Source organism: Callithrix jacchus, chromosome 11 (genome assembly GCF_049354715.1).
Source record: "Callithrix jacchus isolate 240 chromosome 11, calJac240_pri, whole genome shotgun sequence".
Lineage (NCBI taxonomy): Eukaryota > Metazoa > Chordata > Mammalia > Primates > Cebidae > Callithrix > Callithrix jacchus.
Genome location: NC_133512.1, coordinates 28,681,202 through 28,704,085, shown reverse-complemented (window position 1 = coordinate 28,704,085; position 22,884 = coordinate 28,681,202). Strand labels below are relative to the sequence as shown.

Below are 22,884 nucleotides of genomic sequence, written 5' to 3'. Positions count from 1 at the left end.
AATTAATACCTGTTAAGTTGGAAAAATTAGAAAAGAAAGGAAAATAGAAAACGAAAGATACCCATAGTCCCACCATAGAAGAGAATTACTGCTAAACCTTTCCCTTCATCTCTTCCTGGTCTTTGTGCATGCTTGCTTTTTTCTTACAAAGTTGTAATCCTGCTAATATATTAGATATTATGGATTGGAGATATTTAGACTTTTAAAAACCATGCATAAAGGGAATGACAGGCCACAGACTGGGTCTTCAGGTACACAAAAGTGTCATTTTCTTCTTCTGAATGATTGAATTTAATTTAGTTCTTGTCACCATCTGTCTGACACTGTCAATCACTTAAACTTGCCAATTCAAGTGAATTAAAACTTACTTCTAGAAACTTCAGTTTCAGTGTTCAATAGCACAGTAAGATAATTATAGTTAAAAAATGTATTGTATATTTCAAAATAGCTAAGAGGCGCTTTTGAGTGTTTCCAACATAAAGAAACAATAAATGCTTGAGGAAATGGGCATCCCATTTACCCTGATTTGATCAGTATACATTGTACTTATGTATCAAAATATCACACGCTTCCCATAAATATGTACAATGATTATGTACCAATTAAAAATAAAAATGGAAAAAGTATGCATTATCAAAATCAAGAATTGAAAAGAAAGAAACAAAAGCTGCTTTTTGCCAGGCGCAGTGGCTCACATCTGTAACCCCAGCACTTTGGGAGGCCAAGGCAGCTGGATCTTCTGAGCTCAGGAGTTGGACACCATCTTGGGCAACGTGGTGAAACCCCATCTCTACTAAAATACAAAAAATTAGCTGGGTGTGGTGGCGCATGCCTGGAGTCCCAGCTACTCAGGAGACTGAGGCATGAGAATCACTTGAGCCTGGGAGGCGAAGGTTGCAGTGAGCCGAGATCACGCCACTGCACTCCAGCTGGGGCTACAGAGTGAGACTCTGTCTCAAAAACAAACAAAAAAAGAACTTGGCTGCTTTTGAGTTGCCTGCCTTTGTTTAGAGTCTCCACCTTCTCCTGGAGTGACCTGGGGCAGGTCTCTGTGCTCCCCTCTGTGTGTGCCTGTCCTGCTATTGTTACTCTGGCCCATGAGTTGTGTCTTTGATATCCCAGCTTTTGTCCTTTCTACTTCCGTGTGGGAATATTTTGCAGTGCTGTTTGCCCCTCCCACTCTCCTGCTGTACATCCATCCCTCCCTGCCCCCCATCCATCCCCACACTCACTACTGCCCCCCAACCCATCCACAAGGCTACCCCTAAGGCTCTTTACCAGGCCATGTGTCCCGCCCTCTCTAACCTGGCTCAGGCCACACAGGAGGCTACTCCACAAGGTTCCCAGGTCCAGTGGCCTCACTATTAAAGCCCCAATACCTCTGCTCCAGGCCCCAATAAACTGGCCTCCCGGTTCCAATCCATATCTGCTAGGCAGAGCCAATGAGACCCCCTGAGACTGGGCTCTGCCTCAATCCCTCCCACCAGAACCAGGGATGCTGGTCTTTTGGGGAGGCAGGAGGGCTCACTGTTATGTCACGGAACGTTCATCCTCACTCAGAAGAGCATTGCTCCAAGACCTGCCGGCATCAGCTCTTGAGATTTAAAATCAGAATTTGGGAAGCCAGAAAGCCTTTTCTCCCAGGACGTCAGTGCCGTAGCCTTTAAAAACCGAGTTTGAAACACAAAGCCACAGGCTGCTTCTGACCCCACTTGCCTTGGACAGAAGCTTCAGCCTGGAAGGCCTGTTTTTTACGGATAGAAGGAGTTAAGAAACAAATATTGTGATAGGCACTTTAAAAAATGTTATCCTTCTACATTTGTATTCTAACTTAATCTTTGCATTCCTGGGGAAAATACAAAACAAAACAAAACTTGTCTAGCTGACTTCCCTTTCCTTCTTTTCAAGAAAGTAAAGGAGTTTTTCTGTCCAGAAAATTTATTCTCTGATGTATTCTCCAAAGTTCTCCAAGGTTGGGTAATCCTAGAAAGAGCTGTTGCTCCTCTCCCAGAAGCATGGAGTCCCTTGTCACTGACCTAACTCCCTAACCAAATGTGCCCCACTTCATGAAATATTCATTGATCAAACCTCCAGTCGTGTGAGAGGAGCAGGTGTCTTTGCTTAAAGGCAACAGGGAAAGTGGGCTGGTTCCTGACCCAACTCTCAACTCTCCCTCTTCCTCCGTGGAGTCCCTGTCCACTCTGGGCCTCAGACAACTGCCTCCACATCAGAGTGATCATGGGCCAAGCAAGCATGCAACCTTCCCAGATACACCACATTTTCCACAAGCATGTGTATGGGTTTTAAAATGGTAGAGAAGATAAATGTATCTTTAAAAAAGAAAAGCAGGTACATTTTTCTAAGATATCCATAAGCTACTACTCTCAAAATGTAAAGAACCGGAAGACTATTGATTACAGCTAGCTCTTTCCAGAAAATGAGCCTCTTGAAATTAACACCATCTTGCACCTGAAGCAAGCAGGTTGCTAATCAATAAATGTCCACTTGCAATTAGGATAACACACAGTTCTCTGGGCTGAGAGCTAAATTGGTAATTGCTTTTCTGTTATTTCCCATGGTTAAAAAAAAAGCGAGGGCGGTATGTAGCCTCGGTTTTTGTTTCAACTTTCGTTTTCAACTTGAGGGCAAAGACAATAGCAGAAAGCCAAGTGGGCTGGGCATGCTTCCTTTGGTTTGCCTGTTTGAATACTTGTGTTTGGTGCATGTGAGGGGTGGTTTCAAATCACTTGAGATATGCAGCAGTCACTGCCCTCTTCATCCCGCTGGGTGGGCTGTGGATTCTGGGTGCCCCCGCCATCCTTTGAAAGCTAGTTCTTTATGGTCCTTATGCTGTATGTGGTCTGTTCAGAGCAACGATGGTCTCGCACCTTCAGGTTTCACGGGATCATCTCCCGGGAGCAGGCGGACGAGCTTCTCGGAGGTGTGGAGGGTGCCTACATCCTTAGAGAAAGCCAGCGGCAACCAGGATGCTACACGCTGGCTCTCAGGTGAGGCACATTTCATTCCTTGTTTTCGTTGCTGTACAAGTGGCTTCACTGATATTTGCCCATTTTTAAGAATTGTAGTAGAATATGTATAACATGAAATTCACCATTTTTCACATTTTTATTTTATGAGAAGGGGTCCCACTCCCTCACTCAGGCTGCAGTGCAGCGGCACCATCACGGCTCACTGCAGCCTCCGCCTGCCAGGCTCAAGTGCCTCTCACCTTAACCTTCTGAGTAGCTGGAACCACAGGCACACACCACCATGACTGCCTAGTTTTGTTTGTTTGTTTGTTTGTTTGTTTTTTAGAGAAGGAGTCTCGCCATGTTGCCCAGGCTGGTCTTGAACTCCTGGGCTCAAGCCATCTGCCTGTCTCAGCCTCGCAGAGCTCTGGGATTACAGTCATGAACACTTCTACTTTTACCATTCTTAAGTGTAAAATTCAGCGGCCTTAAGTATGTTTCAGTGTTGTGCAAACATCTCCGAATCCATTTCCAGAACTTCCTCACCATCCCAAACAGAAACCCGCTACCATAAACAATCATGGAGTCATTTGATCGTAGAAATTACTACGGGTATTGTCAGCATCCTTCTGATTTGTGAAAGTCAGAGGGTAATGTCAGGAGATACTCCTTACTTGGTATCTTCCCTTGTTTCTGAAGCGCCCGCAGTATATCAGAGGCTGCATACATTTCCTCAGCCACAGATGCTATCAGTAGGCGTGGACACTGGGGCTCTGATGATGGACACACAGTAAATCAGGGAACCATCTGGAAAGCTGGTGTTTCTATAGCCACCTCTGCCTGCACCATCTAGCTGCCTGAGGCTGCAGGGTCTCTGCCTCAGCTCCCAGCAGCCCATGTCGAAGGAAGGGCTCCTTCACCTGGCCTTGCTCACACAGACCGCACAAGACCTGCATTTGCTCATGGGGTTCTCTCAGGGATGACCTTATTGACCCCAGGAACTTGTCGTGAGGGCAGTCACAACCCTTCAGGCCAACGAGCCAGTAGAACAGGCTCTACTGAGCCTTTACCACAAAATCACAAGTATTAAACATCACAACACGAGAAAGACACTGCATTTATGGCACTTTTCAAACCTTGATCAAATATTTTCTGTCATTTGATCCTCGCCGCCGCCCTGTACGTTTCAGGGAAGGTATCTAGTTTCAGAACCGAATTATCTTCCAAAAGTTCGTTTGTGAACTCTTCGTAATTGGAAAGCCCTCTCTCCATAGAGGGAATGGTGTCCGTGGAAGCACTTCCCAGGCCCACAATGGTGTGTTCGATGCACCATCTCCATATTACGGCTGTGCAATGGACACTTTCCAAGTCGTAGTATGTCGACCACATATCTTAAATAATGTGCTTATGAGGATGAACTTAAACAGCTACTACATCACGCCTTCTAGGTACACAGCACACTTTCCTATCTTCCTAGCACTTCAACAGCAGAAGCTGGCGGTTCTAGTGGGGAATCAAGCAGGGGCTGTAGATGGAAGGCCGGGGCCCAGAGAGGAGGGACCCTGTAGATTAGATTGTGGGGACACTAGCAGTGGCCCCATCAGGGAGTTTAGCACACCTTATTGCTTCCCTTCCACTGCACCAACTGGGGTGGAAGGCATGGGGTGCTGTGCTGCAGGGGTGGTAGAGATGCGATGACAAGGGGGTATCAGAACCAGGGACAGAGCATTCCTTGCAGAGGTAATTGCCAGGTATCGGGGAGAGCTGGTTCGCATTAAGTAAATGTACAAGTAACATAGTTGTAAATCAGGCATTATCCTCTGCCTGTTACAAACGAAGGATGCTAACAATGCCCTTAGTGATTTCTGGGATCAAACGACTCCATGTGACGGCCTGGATTGAAGCCCCACCCCTGCCTCATCCCAGGCATGTAAACTCAAGCAGGAACCCCATCTCTTCAAGCCTGAGTCACCTCCACAGTAAAGCAGGCATAACCGCTGGGCCGTCTCAAAGGGTCTCTGTGATCATCAGGGGGAAGAAAATCACATCAAGGGCTTAGTCCTGTGCCCGGCATACAAGAAGTATTCCAAAACTGTTAGCTGGTGTTATCACTCCACACTGTGCCTGTTTCTAACGTGGTTGTAATCCCTCCTTGTCTCGTGGGCAGGTTTGGAAACCAGACCTTAAACTACAGGCTCTTCCATGACGGGAAACACTTCGTGGGTGAGAAGAGGTTTGAGTCGATTCACGATCTAGTGACAGATGGCTTGATAACACTGTACATAGAAACAAAAGCTGCCGAATACATTTCAAAAATGACAACTAACCCCATCTATGAACACATTGGATATGCCACCCTACTCAGAGAAAAAGTATCCAGAAGGCTGAGCAGGTCTAAAAACGAACCAAGAAAAACAAACGTCACACACGAGGAACACACGGCAGTGGAAAAGGTGAGCTGCGCGTGAGGAAACAGCCTCTTGATTTAGTCCAGGCTCAGTCAACAGGCAGGTTAACTAGCAATGCGGTTTGCTGAAACGTTAGAGGAGACCCACCCCCACCCAAAGAACTCTAGAATTTTAGTGCCAAAGGGACCTTAGAAATCTTCCAGCTCAGCCTCCTCATTTTACAGATGAAGCCCAGAAATGTTCGATGATTTGCTCAAATTTATACAGTCTGAGCCAGGGCTTCTACCAACAGTCATGGGTGGGTTCATTTGGAGTTTGAAAGGAAAAAAAAAACCCTCCATCAATGTGTTATGATGAAACATGTTTTCACTTGCCATTTGAAGTGACACTGGCTCCATCTTTAATTCCACCCAGCTGGCCAGATACGTGGTATTTATATTTGCTTCTCTTAGGACTGGCTGACTGCCTGTGATTTACGGATCAGGTCTCCTGAAGGTGGTCTTACCTAGATAACAGGTTTCACTGATGAATATGGGAGCATTTCACTGACAGATACGGGAACGTGGCTATCTCTGGGAAGCTAAGAAAGACAAGCTGTCCTTTGCCCCAGACAAAGTTATTATGTCTCGCCGAGGATTAAAATCTCCCACGTGGCCAAGTATGCAGGCAGGGGGGATTGTGGCAGGAGGTGGCCAGGGAGATCTGATTTTCCTATCCAGTAAGTAGCTGTTTGTTTGAAAGCCACCACCAGAGTTTGGTAGCAGATTTTTGGGATGTGCCCCTTGAGGGACCATCTGCTTTGCCTGGTCCTATCTGTTTCCCACTGAAACAAAGTGACAGCCAGCCATGCCATTCGGCCCCTGTGGAGTCTGTGCTGAGCCCGGCTTCTTAGGCATGCTAGGGCTGGGACAGATAGAAATAAGCAGGTAGGAGGTGCAGTCCCATCACACTGCTCCTTCCAGAGGTCGCTAATCCTGGTTAAACCGGAACGGGCTTCCTGTCAGCCAGTGTCAGTGGGAAGCAAAGGAGCCTTGAGCTGATGGATTTGGCACTGGCATTGGCAGAGGGGCTTCATCAGAAAGCCCTGAGATGGGAGGAGGGTGAATGGCACCATGGTCCCGCTGGCAGAGACAGGGATGGTCTCAATTGATTTGCTGACTGAGTTTCAGATCCTAGGAGAACCTTCTGCAGACCCACATCAGTGTAGCAGCTGGGCCCGTGAAAACATAATTTGCCAGTTTCTTTTCCTAACTCCAGTGTCTCCAAAGCACCTGTTTATTCTTTTCCAAATAACTGATTTGGGAAATTGTGGGGTTTCTGATTGTTTACATTTTAACAAAAGAGGGATAGGACTGGAGCCCCAACTTTCAGAGTTTGTTCCGGTCCACACAAATGCCATTCCTTTGTCTGTTGGCAAAATCTGTTCCAAAGTAATTTAGAATAGAAAATATGAAAGCCGACCTTCCCGGCCATGACAAATCAGAAGATGAATTGTAAAATAAATCTCTGAAGCAGTGTTTATATTCCTAAATCAGAGAGCAAAGCCACCAAAAGGGCAATCTGTTAGCAACAGCAGGCTGCATACTAGAACATCTCAAGGAAAAGAGGTGAGCAGGGACTGTCTCTTCAGTGGAGGACTGAGTTGAGATCCTTGGTATTGAAAATGATCTTACTAGATCCTTGACCTCCCCCGAGAGGGAAGTTTGGTCAACAGAACTGATATTTCTGGACAATATTCCTATCAGGAAACTTGTACATCAAAATATGCCATCTTCTGCAGATATTTTTGTATTTATTTGTAAAAAATAAGTTGTGGAGGAAATTAATAATCCAATTAATAATCACTTTGAATGAGCCACCCAATACACACTGGCCTTTTGGGGAAAAGGTAAATCAAGAAAATATTGCAGCGAGACACCCAAACTCTCTGAGCAGTTTGATGGACAGGTGTCAGTGGTGTGGATTTTCTTGGACACTAATGATGTGACTTTTGGTTGTCCCAAGGGGTGCTGTGGACACTGGACCTGGTCACTTGCTGGAGGCTACTCATTTTGTTAGTAGGTTTGTTAAGTTACTTGGTAGGAATCCATCCGTTTCTCTCTGACCTGTGTTGACAAGTGGAATTATTAAAAGTCTCACCCTTGCCAGAGATTCTGTTTCCCTTAAGGGCAGGTCAGTGGACCATTGCTATGGAGTCAGTGACTAGAAAAGAGGGACCGGAAACTCTAATGGCTTCACTGAGAAGAGTGGGGATGTGGGGGGTGGTCACCTGTTTACTTTGGTAAGGGCCCATCTTAAAGATTTTAATGAGTGAAATGAGCAGGTGTCCTAATATTTCTCAACTCCAGACACATCAGCATTTCAGGTGCTGAGTAGTTAAATTTTGTTTTCCTGTTTGTTTTATTGATCATTTCCAAGTGAATCCAGAGAGATGGTGTTACCTGCATACCCAAGAATACTAACACAGTATTAACTGGCAAAAATAGATTACCTGCCCCTCAGATTTGGGTGGTTTCCAGATTTCTCTCTGTCACGACTGTTAGCAGTAAACTTGATTTTAATAACTGTAGATGAGACGGGAGGTAGTGAGGAAGCAAAAAAAAAGAAAAAAACATTGTGATGGTCAGGAGCAGTGATCCGTGTCCCCGCTGGTTCTTTACTCAGTTAAAGTTGTGATGGTCAGGAGCAGTGATCCGTGTCCCCGCTGGTTCTTTACTTAGTTAAAAGTTGTGGTGGTCAGGAGCAGTGATCCGTGTCCCCGCTGGTTCTTTACTCAGTTAAAGTTGTGATGATCAGGAACAGTGATCCGTGTCCCCGCTGGTTCTTTACTCAGTTAAAGTTGTGATGGTCAGGAGTAGTGATCCGTGTCCCCGCTGGTTCTTTACTCAGTTAAAGTTGTGATGGTCAGGAGCAGTGATCCGTGTCCCCGCTGGTTCTTTACTCAGTTAAAGTTGTGATGGTCAGGAGCAGTGATCCGTGTCCCCGCTGGTTCTTTACTCAGTTAAAGTTGTGATGGTCAGGAGCAGTGATCCGTGTCCCCGCTGGTTCTTTACTCAGTTAAAGTTGTGATGGTCAGGAGCAGTGATCCGTGTCCCCGCTGGTTCTTTACTCAGTTAAAGTTGTGATGGTCAGGAGCAGTGATCCGTGTTCCCGCTGGTTCTTTACTCAGTTAAAGTTGTGGTGGTCAGGAGCAGTGATCCGTGTCCCCGCTGGTTCTTTACTCAGTTAAAGTTGTGATGGTCAGGAGCAGTGATCCGTGTCCCCGCTGGTTCTTTACTCAGTTAAAGTTGTGGTGGTCAGGAGCAGTGATCCGTGTCCCCGCTGGTTCTTTACTTAGTTAAAGTTGTGATGATCAGGAGCAGTGATCCGTGTCCCCGCTGGTTCTTTACTTAATTAAAGTTGTGATGGTCAGGAGCAGTGATCCGTGTCCCCGCTGGTTCTTTACTCAGTTAAAGTTGTGATGATCAGGAGCAGTGATCCGTGTCCCCGCTGGTTCTTTACTTAGTTAAAGTTGTGATGGTCAGGAGTACTGATCCGTGTCCCCGCTGGTTCTTTACTCAGTTAAAGTTGTGATGGTCAGGAGCAGTGATCCGTGTCCCCGCTGGTTCTTTACTCAGTTAAAGTTGTGATGGTCAGGAGCAGTGATCCGTGTCCCCGCTGGTTCTTTACTCAGTTAAAGTTGTGATGATCAGGAGCAGTGATCCATGTCCCCGCTGGTTCTTTACTCAGTTAAAGTTGTGATGGTCAGGCGTAGTGATCCGTGTCCCCGCTGGTTCTTTACTCAGTTAAAGTTGTGATGGTCAGGAGTAGTGATCCGTGTCCCCGCTGGTTCTTTACTCAGTTAAAGTTGTGATGGTCAGGAGTAGTGATCCGTGTCCCCGCTGGTTCTTTACTCAGTTAAAGTTGTGATGGTCAGGAGCAGTGATCCGTGTCCCCGCTGGTTCTTTACTCAGTTAAAGTTGTGGTGGTCAGGAGCAGTGATCCGTGTCCCCGCTGGTTCTTTACTCAGTTAAAGTTGTGGTGGTCAGGAGCAGTGATCCGTGTCCCCGCTGGTTCTTTACTCAGTTAAAGTTGTGATGGTCAGGAGCAGTGATCCGTGTCCCCCCTGGTTCTTTACTCAGTTAAAGTTGTGATGGTCAGGAGCAGTGATCCGTGTCCCCGCTGGTTCTTTACTCAGTTAAAGTTGTGATGGTCAGGAGTAGTGATCCGTGTCCCCGCTGGTTCTTTACTCAGTTAAAGTTGTGATGATCAGGAGCAGTGATCCGTGTCCCCGCTGGTTCTTTACTCAGTTAAAGTTGTGGTGGTCAGGAGCAGTGATCCGTGTCCCCGCTGGTTCTTTACTCAGTTAAAGTTGTGATGGTCAGGAGCAGTGATCCGTGTCCCCCCTGGTTCTTTACTCAGTTAAAGTTGTGATGGTCAGGAGCAGTGATCCGTGTCCCCGCTGGTTCTTTACTCAGTTAAAGTTGTGATGGTCAGGAGTAGTGATCCGTGTCCCCGCTGGTTCTTTACTCAGTTAAAGTTGTGATGGTCAGGAGCAGTGATCCGTGTCCCCGCTGGTTCTTTACTTAGTTAAAGTTGTGATGGTCAGGAGCAGTGATCCGTGTCCCCGCTGGTTCTTTACTCAGTTAAAGTTGTGATGGTTAGGAGCAGTGATCCGTGTCCCCGCTGGTTCTTTACTTAGTTAAAGTTGTGATGGTCAGGAGCAGTGATCCGTGTCCCCGCTGGTTCTTTACTCAGTTAAAGTTGTGATGGTCAGGAGTAGTGATCCGTGTCCCCGCTGGTTCTTTACTTAGTTGGGTTTAAAAACATTCTGCTCTATATGGGCCGCCATTTGGTGCATTTAATTAAAATGACAAGTCTGGTGTCATTTCTTCTATGAAATGCATTTAGAACTTATTCCATAGATAGATTATCTACTGACCTTCACCCACGGCTCTGTGGCAACAAAGGAATAACATGAGATTTCACGTTTCGTGTTAAACACATATGTGAATCATTTCCCATTTTATCCTCGGAACCACTTTGTCGGGTCCGTAGGGCAGGAATCACCATTCCCATTTTATTGAAAGGCTCACTGTGGCAGGATGAGGAATGAGACCCAGGCTTCCTGATTCGACCTTCAGAGCTTCTTAAATCAGCCGAGCAGTTGTGCCTCGTTCTGTGCCCCCTGCCGTTAGTGCTTTCAATGAACACACTTAGTTTTGGCCGTCCTGGGACAAGTAAGGCTGAAAGTCACTCAGTATTTACATGATCTGTTTTCAGAAACATGTATTTTCAGTATTTACATGATCTGTTTCTGAAAACTGCTATGACTAGCTATAATAACTAGCATTTTCTTATAAAGTATACCCTATGAATCCAATACATATGACAACAATGTTTTTGACGATACATTTTTATTAAATAAATATGGTTTGTCATATTAAATTGCATCTGTATTTTACTGGGGGGAAATCATCCATGCCCTTGACATAATAAAAGCACATTTAAGAATATATTATATTATACCAGTTTATTCATTTCACTATTCATTGTAGCAGCAAAAATTAGAAAATGACCTTAACGTCCATAAATTTAAAACTATTTAAATGAATTATGGTATGTCCATATTGAGGACTATCACACAACCCCAGGAAAAGAATGAGAACCCTCCTATGGGCTGATAGGGAAGGGTCACCTGGAATCATTATGTGGAAGTGTCTGGCAGTGTGGTTTGTAGAATATGGTATTATTTGAGTAAACCAGAAGAAAAAAAATCTATTTTAAAATTTGAATTTTTATTTATTTATTTTTTTAAAGACAGGATCTCGCTTTATTGCCCAGGCTGGTCTCGAACTCGTGGGCTCAAGCAATGCTCCCATCTCAGCCTCCCAAGTAGCTGGGATTACAGGCATGATCCACTGCATCCTGCAAAAAGCTTTTGCGTGAATTTTTTTTCATGCAAAGTCATAAAACATCCCTTGAAGGATGCAAGAACCAGTACCACTGTGAGGAGGGGAGGTGGGTGTCTGAGGGGTACAGTGTGGAAAGGAGAATGTTCCCTGCTGCTCGTTCATGCTCTTAGAATTTTGAACCGAGATCGATGCAGTGACCTATTTAAAAATTTAAATAGGAGAAAATAATGCGCTGTGTCTTAAATTCACATACATTAAAGCAAACCCTGAATAAAAAAACATTCTCTGCATGGAGTGTTTAGTGCATGCGCGCACACACACACTCACACACACAGTAGTTCCAGCAGTCAGCACCCAGGCTGTTTCTTCCCAGGTCTGAACACACACACACACACACACACAGACACCCCCTCACACACACAGTAGTAGTTCCAGCAGTCAGCACCCAGGCTGTTTCTTCCCAGGTCTGAACACACACACACACACACACACACACACACCCTCACACACACAGTAGTAGTTCCAGCAGTCAGCACCCAGGCTATTTCTTCCCAGGTCTGAACACACACACACACACACACACACACACACACACTCTCACACCAGTTCCAACACTTTGCACCTAGACTGTTTCTTCCCAGCTCAACCCCATGCTGATAGGACACTTTCATTTCCCCATGGGGTCTTTAACAAAGAGTCTGTAGCAGAGTTTTACTGAAGGTTGCGGCTGGGAGAGGGTATGGTGGCACAGGGCACACATCACCAAATAGAGTGCAATCCATCTGCCCCTGGAAGTGGATTAGTTGCTGCTTCCTTCCTTCCTGGCATTGCCTTCCCTCTATGCACAGACCCCTCAGCTATGCCGCCCTCCGGGACCCTCCCCAGCTCTCCTCCCAGTAACCAACACACCACCACCATGCCTTTCTCAAACTGCTGCCAGGCCAACTCCCAAAGTCCTCTTGCTTTCTTAGGGCAGGCACTACAGCCCTCTTTGGTTTCTACTTTCTTCCTGTAAAACCAAGGGGAGTTACCTTTCCTGGACTGGTGGTCTTCCAGCCTCACCAGGCCGTCCTCCTTTACAGATGAACCGTTTCAGCAAAGAACAACCTCCCCCTCCTTTCCTAGCCACAATTCTTTTTTCTTTCTAAAATGTTTTCTTCCTTCCAGCTTCCCATCTTTATTTTCACAGTGGTTCTTTCATTGGTTATTTCACTGTTTCCACCATGCAATCCTCTGGCCTGGCCTGTATCTTTGCCTAGGAATAATATTACATTTCCCCACAATGTACTTGAACAGAGTCCGTGGCCAGGCCAGGGAGTGAATGTCCAGCCCTTGCTTACCGGCAGAGGTCTTTGTACAAGGTTAAGCCTATCCTGAGTGGTTGGTTCTCCCCAGTGCCAAGCTCGCATCTCACTGCTGGTGTCCCCGTGGCAACGTTTTGCTCATCAGAGTGTTATTGTTGTTGCTGTAATTCTGTAAAAGCTCCTGTTTGCTTTTTCTACAGGACAGAGTTCAGATTCCTCAGCAGGATATTTGCAGCCTGTCTAGGCCTGGACCCCTTGCGAAAGCAGAGCCTGAGACTGGGGTTTGGTATAGATGGGGAATTTGGGAAGGCTTCCCAGGGAGAGGAGTAGAGGCTGGGCAGGTGAATAGAGGAGGAGAGGCTGCTATAGGCGTGTGTGGAGCTGGTCCCCTTCTCAGGAGCTGGGTAGAACTGCTCCTAAGAGGAACTGAAGAGGAATTTTAATCCATCACCTCCTGTCCCCTCTTGGTTGAGAGGTGCCTGTGAGCTGTTAGGTTCCCCTCAGTTTGAGGCCATGCATGCTGGAGAGCTAGAGGGTGCCGTGGCCATCCCTGGCAGCCTGTGGAGTCTGGTGCAGTCATCCTTTTCTCCTATTGAATAGAACCCGCCAGCCTCAGCCTCCCCTCACAGCCACCCTGGCGTGCTGCACATCATCTTTATGAGAGTCCAGCACCCTGTGCCCAAGGTCATTCTTGAGATCATTGGTTCTCAAAGCACGGCCCTCAGGAACCAGCAGCATCAGCATCACCTGGGAGACTTCTTAGAAATGCACGTTCCTGGGAGCCACTGTGCAGGGGACTCTGGGGTGGCCCCCTGCCAATGTGTATTTTAAGCCTCAAACTGTTCCAATTCCCACTTGCATTTCAAAATTGATGGTTTCTGTCTCTCTCTTCCCCTAGAGGTGGATCAGTGGGAGGCAGAGGCTACTCCTCGGCCTACTTCCTAATTCTAAAGCCCCACACATCACTCGGTGAGGCAAGCACTGGTTGAATGAACAGTGGGTGGGTAACTTTTAAAATGTAACACATTGCCCCAAATCCACCCTAAGGAACAGTGTATCTCAATTTCATGAAGAGGGTGCCTCAGCATCTCCCACACCTTCTCCCAGCATGGGCTCCTTCCTTCAGTGGGCTAAGATCTGGCCACCAACTCCTAGCATCAGGAGCAGCAGGAGTCTGGAGGAGCAGGGGAGTCCTGGAGACCATCTCATGCAACCCTTCTGTTTTGCAGGACAGGAAACTGAGGCAGCTGACTCAATAGCATAGAAATATTTCAGTGACACCAAGAAGGCTTGGATAGAAAAGGATCCTTTTTAGCAGGTATCTTAGAGTTAAGATTGTTGAAGACTTTTTATGGGTTGGAATCCGCAAATGTGCCACTGTGGAGGGGGTCTTGGTTCTGGGGTGGAGAGGCTTGGTGACTTCATTCAGGACAGTAGATTCAAACATGGTATTGCTCATTGCCCTTCGCCAAGCAGAGGTGTGCATTCATTTGCCAAAGAAAGAGCCTGAATTAATGCAGAAAGCATTGTGGAGCTGGAAAAGATCGCTTGCATTATGGAGTCTAAAGAACCTGTAGATTTTCTCTGCAGGAGGTTCCTTGGAAATAACATGTAACTGACATATCCAGTCTTTTCTGGGGATTCAAGGGTAAGTGAAGATGAGCATAACGTAGCTATTGTAGTAGGTGACAGGTACCATGATGACGCTGATTGGCCATCTTCCTGCCCTTGCACGCACAGTCATAAAATGCGGTGGGATAGGACGCAGTGAGAATGGATTGAACTTAGCTTACATCCCTCATGAAACCAGTTTTTGCCTAGCATTGTTTTCAATCAGAATTCCCTGACGATGTGGGATTTATCACTCAGTCTGAGCAATTGCTGATTTGGCTGGCTTGGTGGTTCTCAAACTGGCTACAGGTGGGACTCACTCTGGGAACTTTTTAAAAATGCCCATGGCTGGATGCATAGTCTCAGCCTGTAGTCCCAGCACTTTGGGTGGCCAAGGCTGGTAGATCACTTGAGGTTAGGAGTTCAAGACAAGCCTGGCCAACATGATGAAACACCATCTCTACTAAAATTACAAAAGAAAAAGAAAATTAGCCAAGTACAGTAGCACATACCTGTAATCCCCGCTATTTGGGAGGCTGAAGCAGGAGAATCATCCAAACTCAGAAGGTGGAGGTTGTAGTGAGCCCAGATCACACCACTGGACTCCAGCCTGGATGACAGATGAGACTCCATCTCAAAAAAATAAAATTTAAAAAATATATTTTAAATGCCCATGTTCGGCCCCACTTGGCTATGGAATCAAAGTCTTCACTGATCAAATTCACCTGCCTTTCTCCCCAGGTGACTGTCAAGCACAGCCAGGGGTTGAGAACCTGGGTTAGATGGAAGGGGGAGACAGGAGAATAAAGGTGACGAGACATTTGGGGAACATTTTCTTTTAAGGACACCTGTCCCACTTCTTCCCATGCCTCTTATATTCCTGAGGCTCTTTTGTGTCCTGAACTAGACCCTAGACTTCTTCCTCTCCTTCTATATAACACACGAAAAGACCTCTGGGAAAACATTCTTCACACAGCTAAACAATGGTGGTTACAGTTACTTGTGGGGTTCAGGGTTTGGCTTTGCTCCCTTCTCATGGCTTCTTTCCCCAGATTATAGCCTGAAATATAAATGATGGGAAACAATTAACTGAAGTGGTATTAAACAATTTAATGAAGGAGCAAGGAAAAGTTAGTCCCTTTCTTAGGGGTCAGCTAGTGGTTACTTTGGTTGGGTATCTTATCAGATAGCATCACTTTTTACCAGTTCCTCAATATCAGTGTCTTCAAAGAGGAACAGAAGAGGAAAGTCATCCTAATACATTGAGCGTTTGGAGGTATATGATGGGCAAACGCCAAACCCTCTTTACTTGTCCCGGTCCAAAATCTCTCTAGGAAACAGCGAATTTAGATTCACAGCCCCTGAGAAAGTATTTTCTATGCAAATAGTGCCATCTTGTGGTTATAAGAGAGTTACATGCTGATGACACAAAAGACCAAACCTAACAGATGTGAAAGTGATGTCCAAGAACAAATTTTTCAGCAATGAACCCATTGAGTCATCCCTCTTTCCTCAAGTTTTATAGCACAGATCAGGCGGCACAATGGCTTGGGGTGTCCGTTCTGTGGCCTGTGCTCCTCTGCGCAAGCACATGGGCAGTTCTGTGGGCCTAGGACTTGCAAAAATCATCCCAGGAATCTAATTCTAGTCGTGAAGTGCCCAAAATTCTTGGCCTCAGGACCCCTCTATATCCTTTAAAGTCACTGCGGATCCCAAAGAGCTTCTGTTTATGTGGGTTCATTCTTGATATTTACTGTATTAGAAAGTAAAACAGGCCAGGTGTAGTGGCTCAGACCTGTAATCCTAGCACTTTGGGAGGCCGAGGCTGGCAGATCGCCGGAGGTCAGGAGTTTGAGACCAACCTGACCGACATGGTAAAACTCTGTGTCTACTAAAAATACAAAATTAGCCAGGTGTGGTGGCGCATGCCTGTAATCCCAGCTGCTCGGGAGGCCGAGGCAAGAGAATCACTTGAACCCAGGAGATGGAGGTTGCAGTGAACCGATATTGCATCATTGCACTCACTCCAGCCTGGGCAAAAGAAAAAAAAAAAACAAAATTCAAAAATATTTATTAATTCTTTCAACATAAAAGTAATAAACCCATTATGTGTTAGTATGAATAACATATTTTTGTGAAAAATAGCAGTTTTCCAAATAAAAAAAACGATGAGAATATTGGCATTGTTTTTACATTTTGTAAATCTCTTTAGTGTCTGACTTAAAAGAAGACAGCTGGCGTCTCACATCTGTATTCAACCTGGGATATAGTGTTTTGTTCGACGTATAGGAAGCAGCTCTGGCCTCACACTGATGTGTAATTGGAAAAAAGGAATGTTCTTAATGCCTTTTCAGGTGAATGTGGGTTTTAAATATATACTAGACCACAGTGTAACAAGTGGTGGTTTCTTAAAGATTAGTTGCAATGTTGTTCTCTGAAGGCAATCACTGTAATAAAATCAGTTTTGACATTATGGATTCTCTGAAGAGACCTTGGGGTCCCACAAACATTGGTGGACCACACTTTGATGAAGAGCCAAGCTTTTCAAGATGTTTATATTTTCACAGCTCTGGAGAGGTGTTTAAGGAATTTTCCCACCACTTTTATCACTTTTGACTGCAGGAGGTAAATGGTGCTGTCACCTGGGACTGCTGTCCACCTAGGGGGACTGTGCAGGCCACAAGGAGGTGTTCTTCTGGATCTGACCCACCCAGCATCCACCCTGAGCTTGACCTCTGAGCTCTTCCCAGCGGCTCTCATTAGGCGGCTGGGGGGACAACAGGCTGAGTCTATATGAGCTTTCATTTTAGGGATCTCTCTGGGGTTGTTGAATTTTTTGAATTTTATTGAGGCTTTTTAATCATGGGACTTTTACATAATTTATTCTGGGAGATGATTCTTACAATGTTTAAGTCAGGGTAGTCTCTTATTTATATTTTAGCTTGGCTTAATTGTAGGAACAGTGGTGGTAGATTTAGGATGATTACTTTTATTTTTGAGGTGAAACTGATGCGCTGTTTTTGTCCTTTCAGTAATTATATGGTGGATTTGGGCTGTGAATGAAATGTTAATGTCTGTATATTAGTCTAGGTGGGATGATATGCTAAAATGATGAACGACAATAACTTGGGTATGTATTTAGAAACACAGACTTTCTCTTGATTGAAGCCTTTTTTAATTAAATAGGTTCGAAGTGGGAAATGGAGAGTGTATTTACATTACATCTGTGGGCCATCTATCGGCGCTTCGTTTTTAATTAGTAAATGGTGAAGTAGAAACACTTGTTTGAGGAGCCTTAGCCCCTGGGCTAAATTGGGTATTTTGTTGAGTATGGGATGGTGAGATTATACTTGACATTTTCTATGTGGTTTTTTTTTGTTTGTTTTATTTGACTAGGGGAGTTTGTCTCTTTTGCATTTTTGTATTTGAAGAAACTGGAGGGAGGAGTTGATGAAACAGTTGAAGAAGAGAGTTAGTAAGAAGAGACAAAGTTGAAAGTAGTGAGACAGTAAAAGTTGAACTTTCCATTTATAAATTTGAGAAGTTTTAAAAGAATGACTGCCACATATAATGCTCTAGTTATTTAAAATATTATCCAAAACTTTAAAAACACAGACTTTCCTCCTCAATTCCCTAAACTCTCCCTCCCTTACTCTCTAGCCACATTAAAAATTCCACACTTCTACTTTTTATTAAAACAAATTTTTAAAATCTTGTCCTCCCATCTTCTCACTTTAATCCAATCGCATAAACCTTTCTCTCTCCAAACACCTGTGTATCACCATTTAACATCAGCTACACACCGAGCACCCAAGCCTAAATATCAACTTCAACACAAGCCTGGGGCCTGTGTCATCTGCAAACAGCTTTGCAGGTAATTGTGATATAAATGCCCAAGGAGGAGCTGCTGACTGGGTCTCTCTTCTGTACAGAGGAAAGACCGAGGCTCAAAGCTCAAACATTGAACAAGAAGGGTTGGGAGGAGGAGACGCAATTTTAGCAGAGCCCATTGTTTTCCTTCTCTGGCCTCGTCCTGGGTGTCACCCTCTTTCTTACCTCTCCTGGGCTTCTTCAGCTACCATCTTTGTGTGTTTCATCAGGATGCATCCATCTCCCCACCCCACCCCCATAGTGAGTAGCTGTCACTTTTTGCCACTCAGAGCCACCTCAGTTTAGTTGCTTCTGGCGGAGTCACATCTGCCCACTAATCCCAGAGCTGGATTTGTGATTCAAGGCCAAGCCGAAGGACCACGTGTCCCTGGCCAGGGTGGATGGTTCAAGGATGGCCACATGGTCAAGTCAGAGCCAGTGAAACACAACAGGCTTCTACTGTGAGTTCCAGGAGGCAAGCCTTTCACCTTCTTTCTGCTTGGCTCAGTTAGACAAGAAGTAGAGACTGGGCTGCTGAAGCCTTCCCACCAGCCCACAGAGCCTGAGAATGGAGCCTGGAGAAAGCAGGGCCTGCAGAGGAGGAGAGAGAAGCTGAGTCCTGAGGCCTGATCTGAGCCTCTCATGGAGCTGCCCTTCTGCCCAACCCCGTCTCTGAACGTTCCAGTTCCGCTGGCGGCTCATTCCTGCCTTGCCTTTGAGCTGGGTAAGCAGCTGTTCGTGCTGCATCTAGGACGGCAACTATCTTCATCCCAAGAAGAACTAGAACCCACCTGTCAGCTCCCTGCCACCTTCTGCTATCCTTCATTCCCACTCACCTTACTTGTCACCATTATTGACAAAGCTTAGCTATTCAAGTTCAGGTTCATTTTCATTTTAATCCAATAATCCACCTACCCTTCTTTAAAATGGTAGTATTAGATCAGAAAAGGGGACCTCTAGTGTTTGCTGAAATGAGCAGGAATGTAGCATCTTGCTTACCAGGCATACATGGGAAATAACCCAGAAGCCACTGTTTTGAAATGGAGGCTCGCTTTGTCACCAGCCTGGAGTGCAGTGGAGCAATGTCAGCTCACTGCAACCTCTGCCTCCAGGGTTCAAGTGATTCTCCTGGCTCAGCCTTCCTAGTAGCTAGGACTACAGGTGCACGCCACCATGCCCAGCTAATTTTTGTATTTTTAGTGGAGTGAGGTTTCACCATGTTGGCCAGGATGGTCTCCATCTCTTGACCTCATGATCCACCTGCCTCGTTCTCCCAAAGTGCTGGATTACAGGCTTGAGCCACTGCGCCCAGCCCCGGAAGAGTCTTAATGAACTCTGGTAAGCCATATTCTTAGCAACTTATGATATTTCCAGGAAATTTTTTTAACAGAACGGGATGAAACACGGCCCCTTTTGCAGCATTGGATGTGGCCCTCGAGAGCCCTCTCTTGGAAGGGGGACCTCACAGATCATTGGTACAACAGATGAGCAGTTGGGAACCTGCAGACTCTGAAGAAGGAAAGACCAAAGTTCCATTTGTGGTCTCTCAAAATTAAAGGCTTGGCCTATAAGAATCTGTAGGGGCGGGTGGGCCGGGTCCTGGGGGAAAGAGGAATGATTTTGTTCCCCTAGTAATTCCCATTGCTATGAATGGAAATGTCAGGGATACATTGGTTTGTTTCCATGGCCTCTGGACCAGGTTGCAGAACTGGCATTACTCATTTTTCAATAACAACATGTCTGGCCAGGTCTTATGATGATAGTTTATAAATGTCCCTGTTGGTTTTCTCTCTCCTTATACACAATCATTTTGAAGTTTCTGGAAAGTTAATATTTCACTTTGTTCCTAGGTCCCCATTTATGAACTTAATAAAGTCCAAACATCAGAAGAGGAAGTTAAAGTTTACACATGCAACTTTGATTTTTCTCAGGTGACTCAGTGGTTTAAAAAATTATTTAAGAAGTTGCCAGGCACAGTGGCTCATGCCTGTGATCCCAGCCCTTTGGGAGACCAAGGCGAGCAGATCACCTGAGGTGAGAAGTTTAAGACCAACCTGACCAACATGGAGAAACTCTCGTCTCTACTAAAAAGTACAAAAAATTAGCAGGGCGTAGTGGCTTATGCCTATAATCCCAGCTACTCGGGAGGCTGAGGCAGGAGAATCGCTTGAACCTGCGAGGCAGAGGTTGTGGTGAGCCAAGATCGCATCATTGAACTCCAACCTAGGCGACAGGAGTAAAACTCCATCTCACCAAAACAAAACAAAAAGTCAAATCACTGTCATTTACAAGACACTTTAATATCCAAGTTGAGAGTAAGAAATAACACACAGGACTATGGACAATGCATGTCCCAACGCACCTCTAACAAAGTAAAAGCAGTTATATTTTACCACAGTACATATAAATTCCATGTAAAACAATTCATGACATAAAGGACTTTTATTATGTTTAATCCCAAATGATTTTAGGGAAGTTGCATTACTCCGCCCAGAAAGAACATTAGATTTATTAAGCATATCCTTGTTTTTAACCTATCAGAAACTATATTATTCCCTTCTGCTTTATGACAATGCTTTCGTTTATAGTTCCTCCTCTTTTCCAGCAAAAAAGCAAGAAATATGGGGCTTCAGAAAGCCAGGCTATTTCCTCAGGGTTGTGGAACTTGTGACTTGCAGGGCCTGTCACGAAGGCCCAGTTGCTAGGTGGCTCGTCTGACTTTGAACGGGCTGTGCTCTCCACTGGACACATTGACAAAGTGAGCAGATTTGCTGGGTGTCTAATTTGAAAGCTTCTCAACGAAGTGTCGTATTAGAAATCACTTTCCTCTTCCCAGTGTGGGTACTCAGTGTCTCTCTGTGGCTTGACTCTAATCGTCTTCTGCTCTGCAATGATTTGTTCTTGAAGAAATAGGTGTGGCTGAGGAAATTCCTCAAGAAGAGACGTGTTCGTGGCACACATCCCTGCCTCTGTGATTTCTAAGAGAACCATCTCTGTGCATTGTAAGCCTTTATCTCTAGGAATTTAGAAAGGATTGGGCAACAGCATAAAGTTCTGTATACCTTTACTATATTGCAAGGTGATGAGTCTGAAAATGCGAGTCTTGAGACATAAGCATGCGTCTCGCTTCTTCCAATCACGATGGAGTCAGTTGAGATGAAAGAAAACTGAAACTGACGTTACCCTCGGGAAGGTGAGGAAGGGATGCCTGACCTGGTTCTCTCTCAGCGTAGCTTTGCAACAGCGCTGAACCCTGGGATTATAAAATGATGTACATGGAGAGTTTAATGCATTGGATGCTTTTTCCCCTGCAGTAAGTTCAGTGCAAAAATCAACCTGCTCACAAGGAAAGGAAGAAGCGCTAGCATGCACGGGGTACTGACCACACACCAGGTGCTACAAGGGTGGCTTCCAGTGTGTCACCTCCTTCTTCCTCACAGTGGCTATAAAGGTTGGGAATTGGAGGGGTAGAAGTAACTTCTTCATAGCCACCCAGGGTGCAGGGGAGCTGGAACCCTGCCCCCAGCTGCCCTTGCTTGAAAGAAAGCCTCAAGAGCTCCTGGCCCCCCAGAATGACCCCTACCCTCCACCCCAGTGGCCTGCAGGGTCTTTTCGGATGCTGTCGCCCTGTCACCTGGCACACACATGCACACATCGCTTCACCTCAGCTACTCGCTCTCCCTGGCTGTGTCCTAGAGGCCAGCAAAACAGAACAATTCAAGTTTTCTGATCCCAACAGCTAGTGCAATGCCTCTCAGCCTTTACACAGCATCTTCCAGTTCTTTGCAATTTTCCTCCGCCTTGTCTTCCCCAGGCCCCTGTCCTGACTTGGAGAGCTCCCACCTCGCTTTGTAGACCAAGCCCAGGCAGGTCCTTCCTGCAGCCTTCCCTGACCTATGCAAGCCTGCCTTGGTCATCCCTCCAGTTGGCTGCTGCTTTGTAGCTTGGATATAGTTCTCACTGCACTGAGCACCCCTCACTGGTGGATTCATTCATTAATTCATTCATGCTTAACTATTAATAATTAATAAGAATAACAAATAAATATTCATTGAGCCCCTAATCTGTGCCAAGCACAAGGCTGGCCAGTTGCACTTACATCGACCAGCTCGGGATGGGCCAGTGACACAGGTACAGTAAGTCAGCCCCAGGGTCTTTGCTGGAAGCATTAAGACAGAAGTGAACTCTTTCCACCTGGGCTTGCTAAGGCACAGAACATAAACACTGAGCGAGAGGGGCCACCCAACTGGTACTTGGGGAGTCAGACATCAGAGAATGAAGCCATGGAAGAAAGCCCATGGTAGAGATGGAGAATGTCAACCGAGAGCTTCGTTCTAGAGAGACCCATGTGGGGAGTTCCCACCTTGGTTTTCTATGCTGGTACATTTCTCTTTCTCTTTGTTCTATGCTATTTTGGGTGAAGCTTCTGTTTCCTGTAGCCAAAAGGCCCCAATGGAGTCCTACAAAACAAGCAAACAAAAAAATCGTCCACGCCTGGCAGAGAAGGTCTTTCTAAGGAAGGGAGCAGCTGGGCCAGCCTCAGTTGGCAGAGGGGAAGGAGAGAGGGAAGGAGGGAGGGGTCATCTCCAAGGAGGGAGATGACCAGGTGGGAGAGGGGAGGCTGGAGATGGGCGGGCTTGGGAAGGGCCACATAAAATGTCTCCAGAGCATGGACCTTATGCCCAAACGGCTTAAGGAGCTGGCAGCAGTGTGATTTTTAGAAGGCTACATTGGTGGCAGGGTGGAAGAAGGACTGGAGAGGATAGAAACTGGGGCCCAGGGACGTTAAGGCAGTGACATTGAGACATCTGCATTTTTGCTTTCAAAA

The 22,884-nt window shown here is 45.8% G+C and overlaps 1 protein-coding gene across 5 annotated transcripts in view; it reads left to right on the top strand.

The window, feature by feature from the left end:
• CHN2 (chimerin 2) overlaps positions 1-22,884 on the top strand; it is a 322,514-nt gene that overhangs the window by 202,503 nt on the left and 97,127 nt on the right. For all 5 annotated transcript variants that reach the window (XM_078342504.1, XM_002751440.7, XM_035253537.3 and 2 more), the window contains 2 exons: positions 2,895-3,008; positions 5,137-5,422. In XM_078342504.1, the coding sequence (XP_078198630.1) occupies positions 2,895-3,008; positions 5,137-5,422 (400 nt within the window). The remainder of the gene's footprint in view (positions 1-2,894; positions 3,009-5,136; positions 5,423-22,884) is intronic.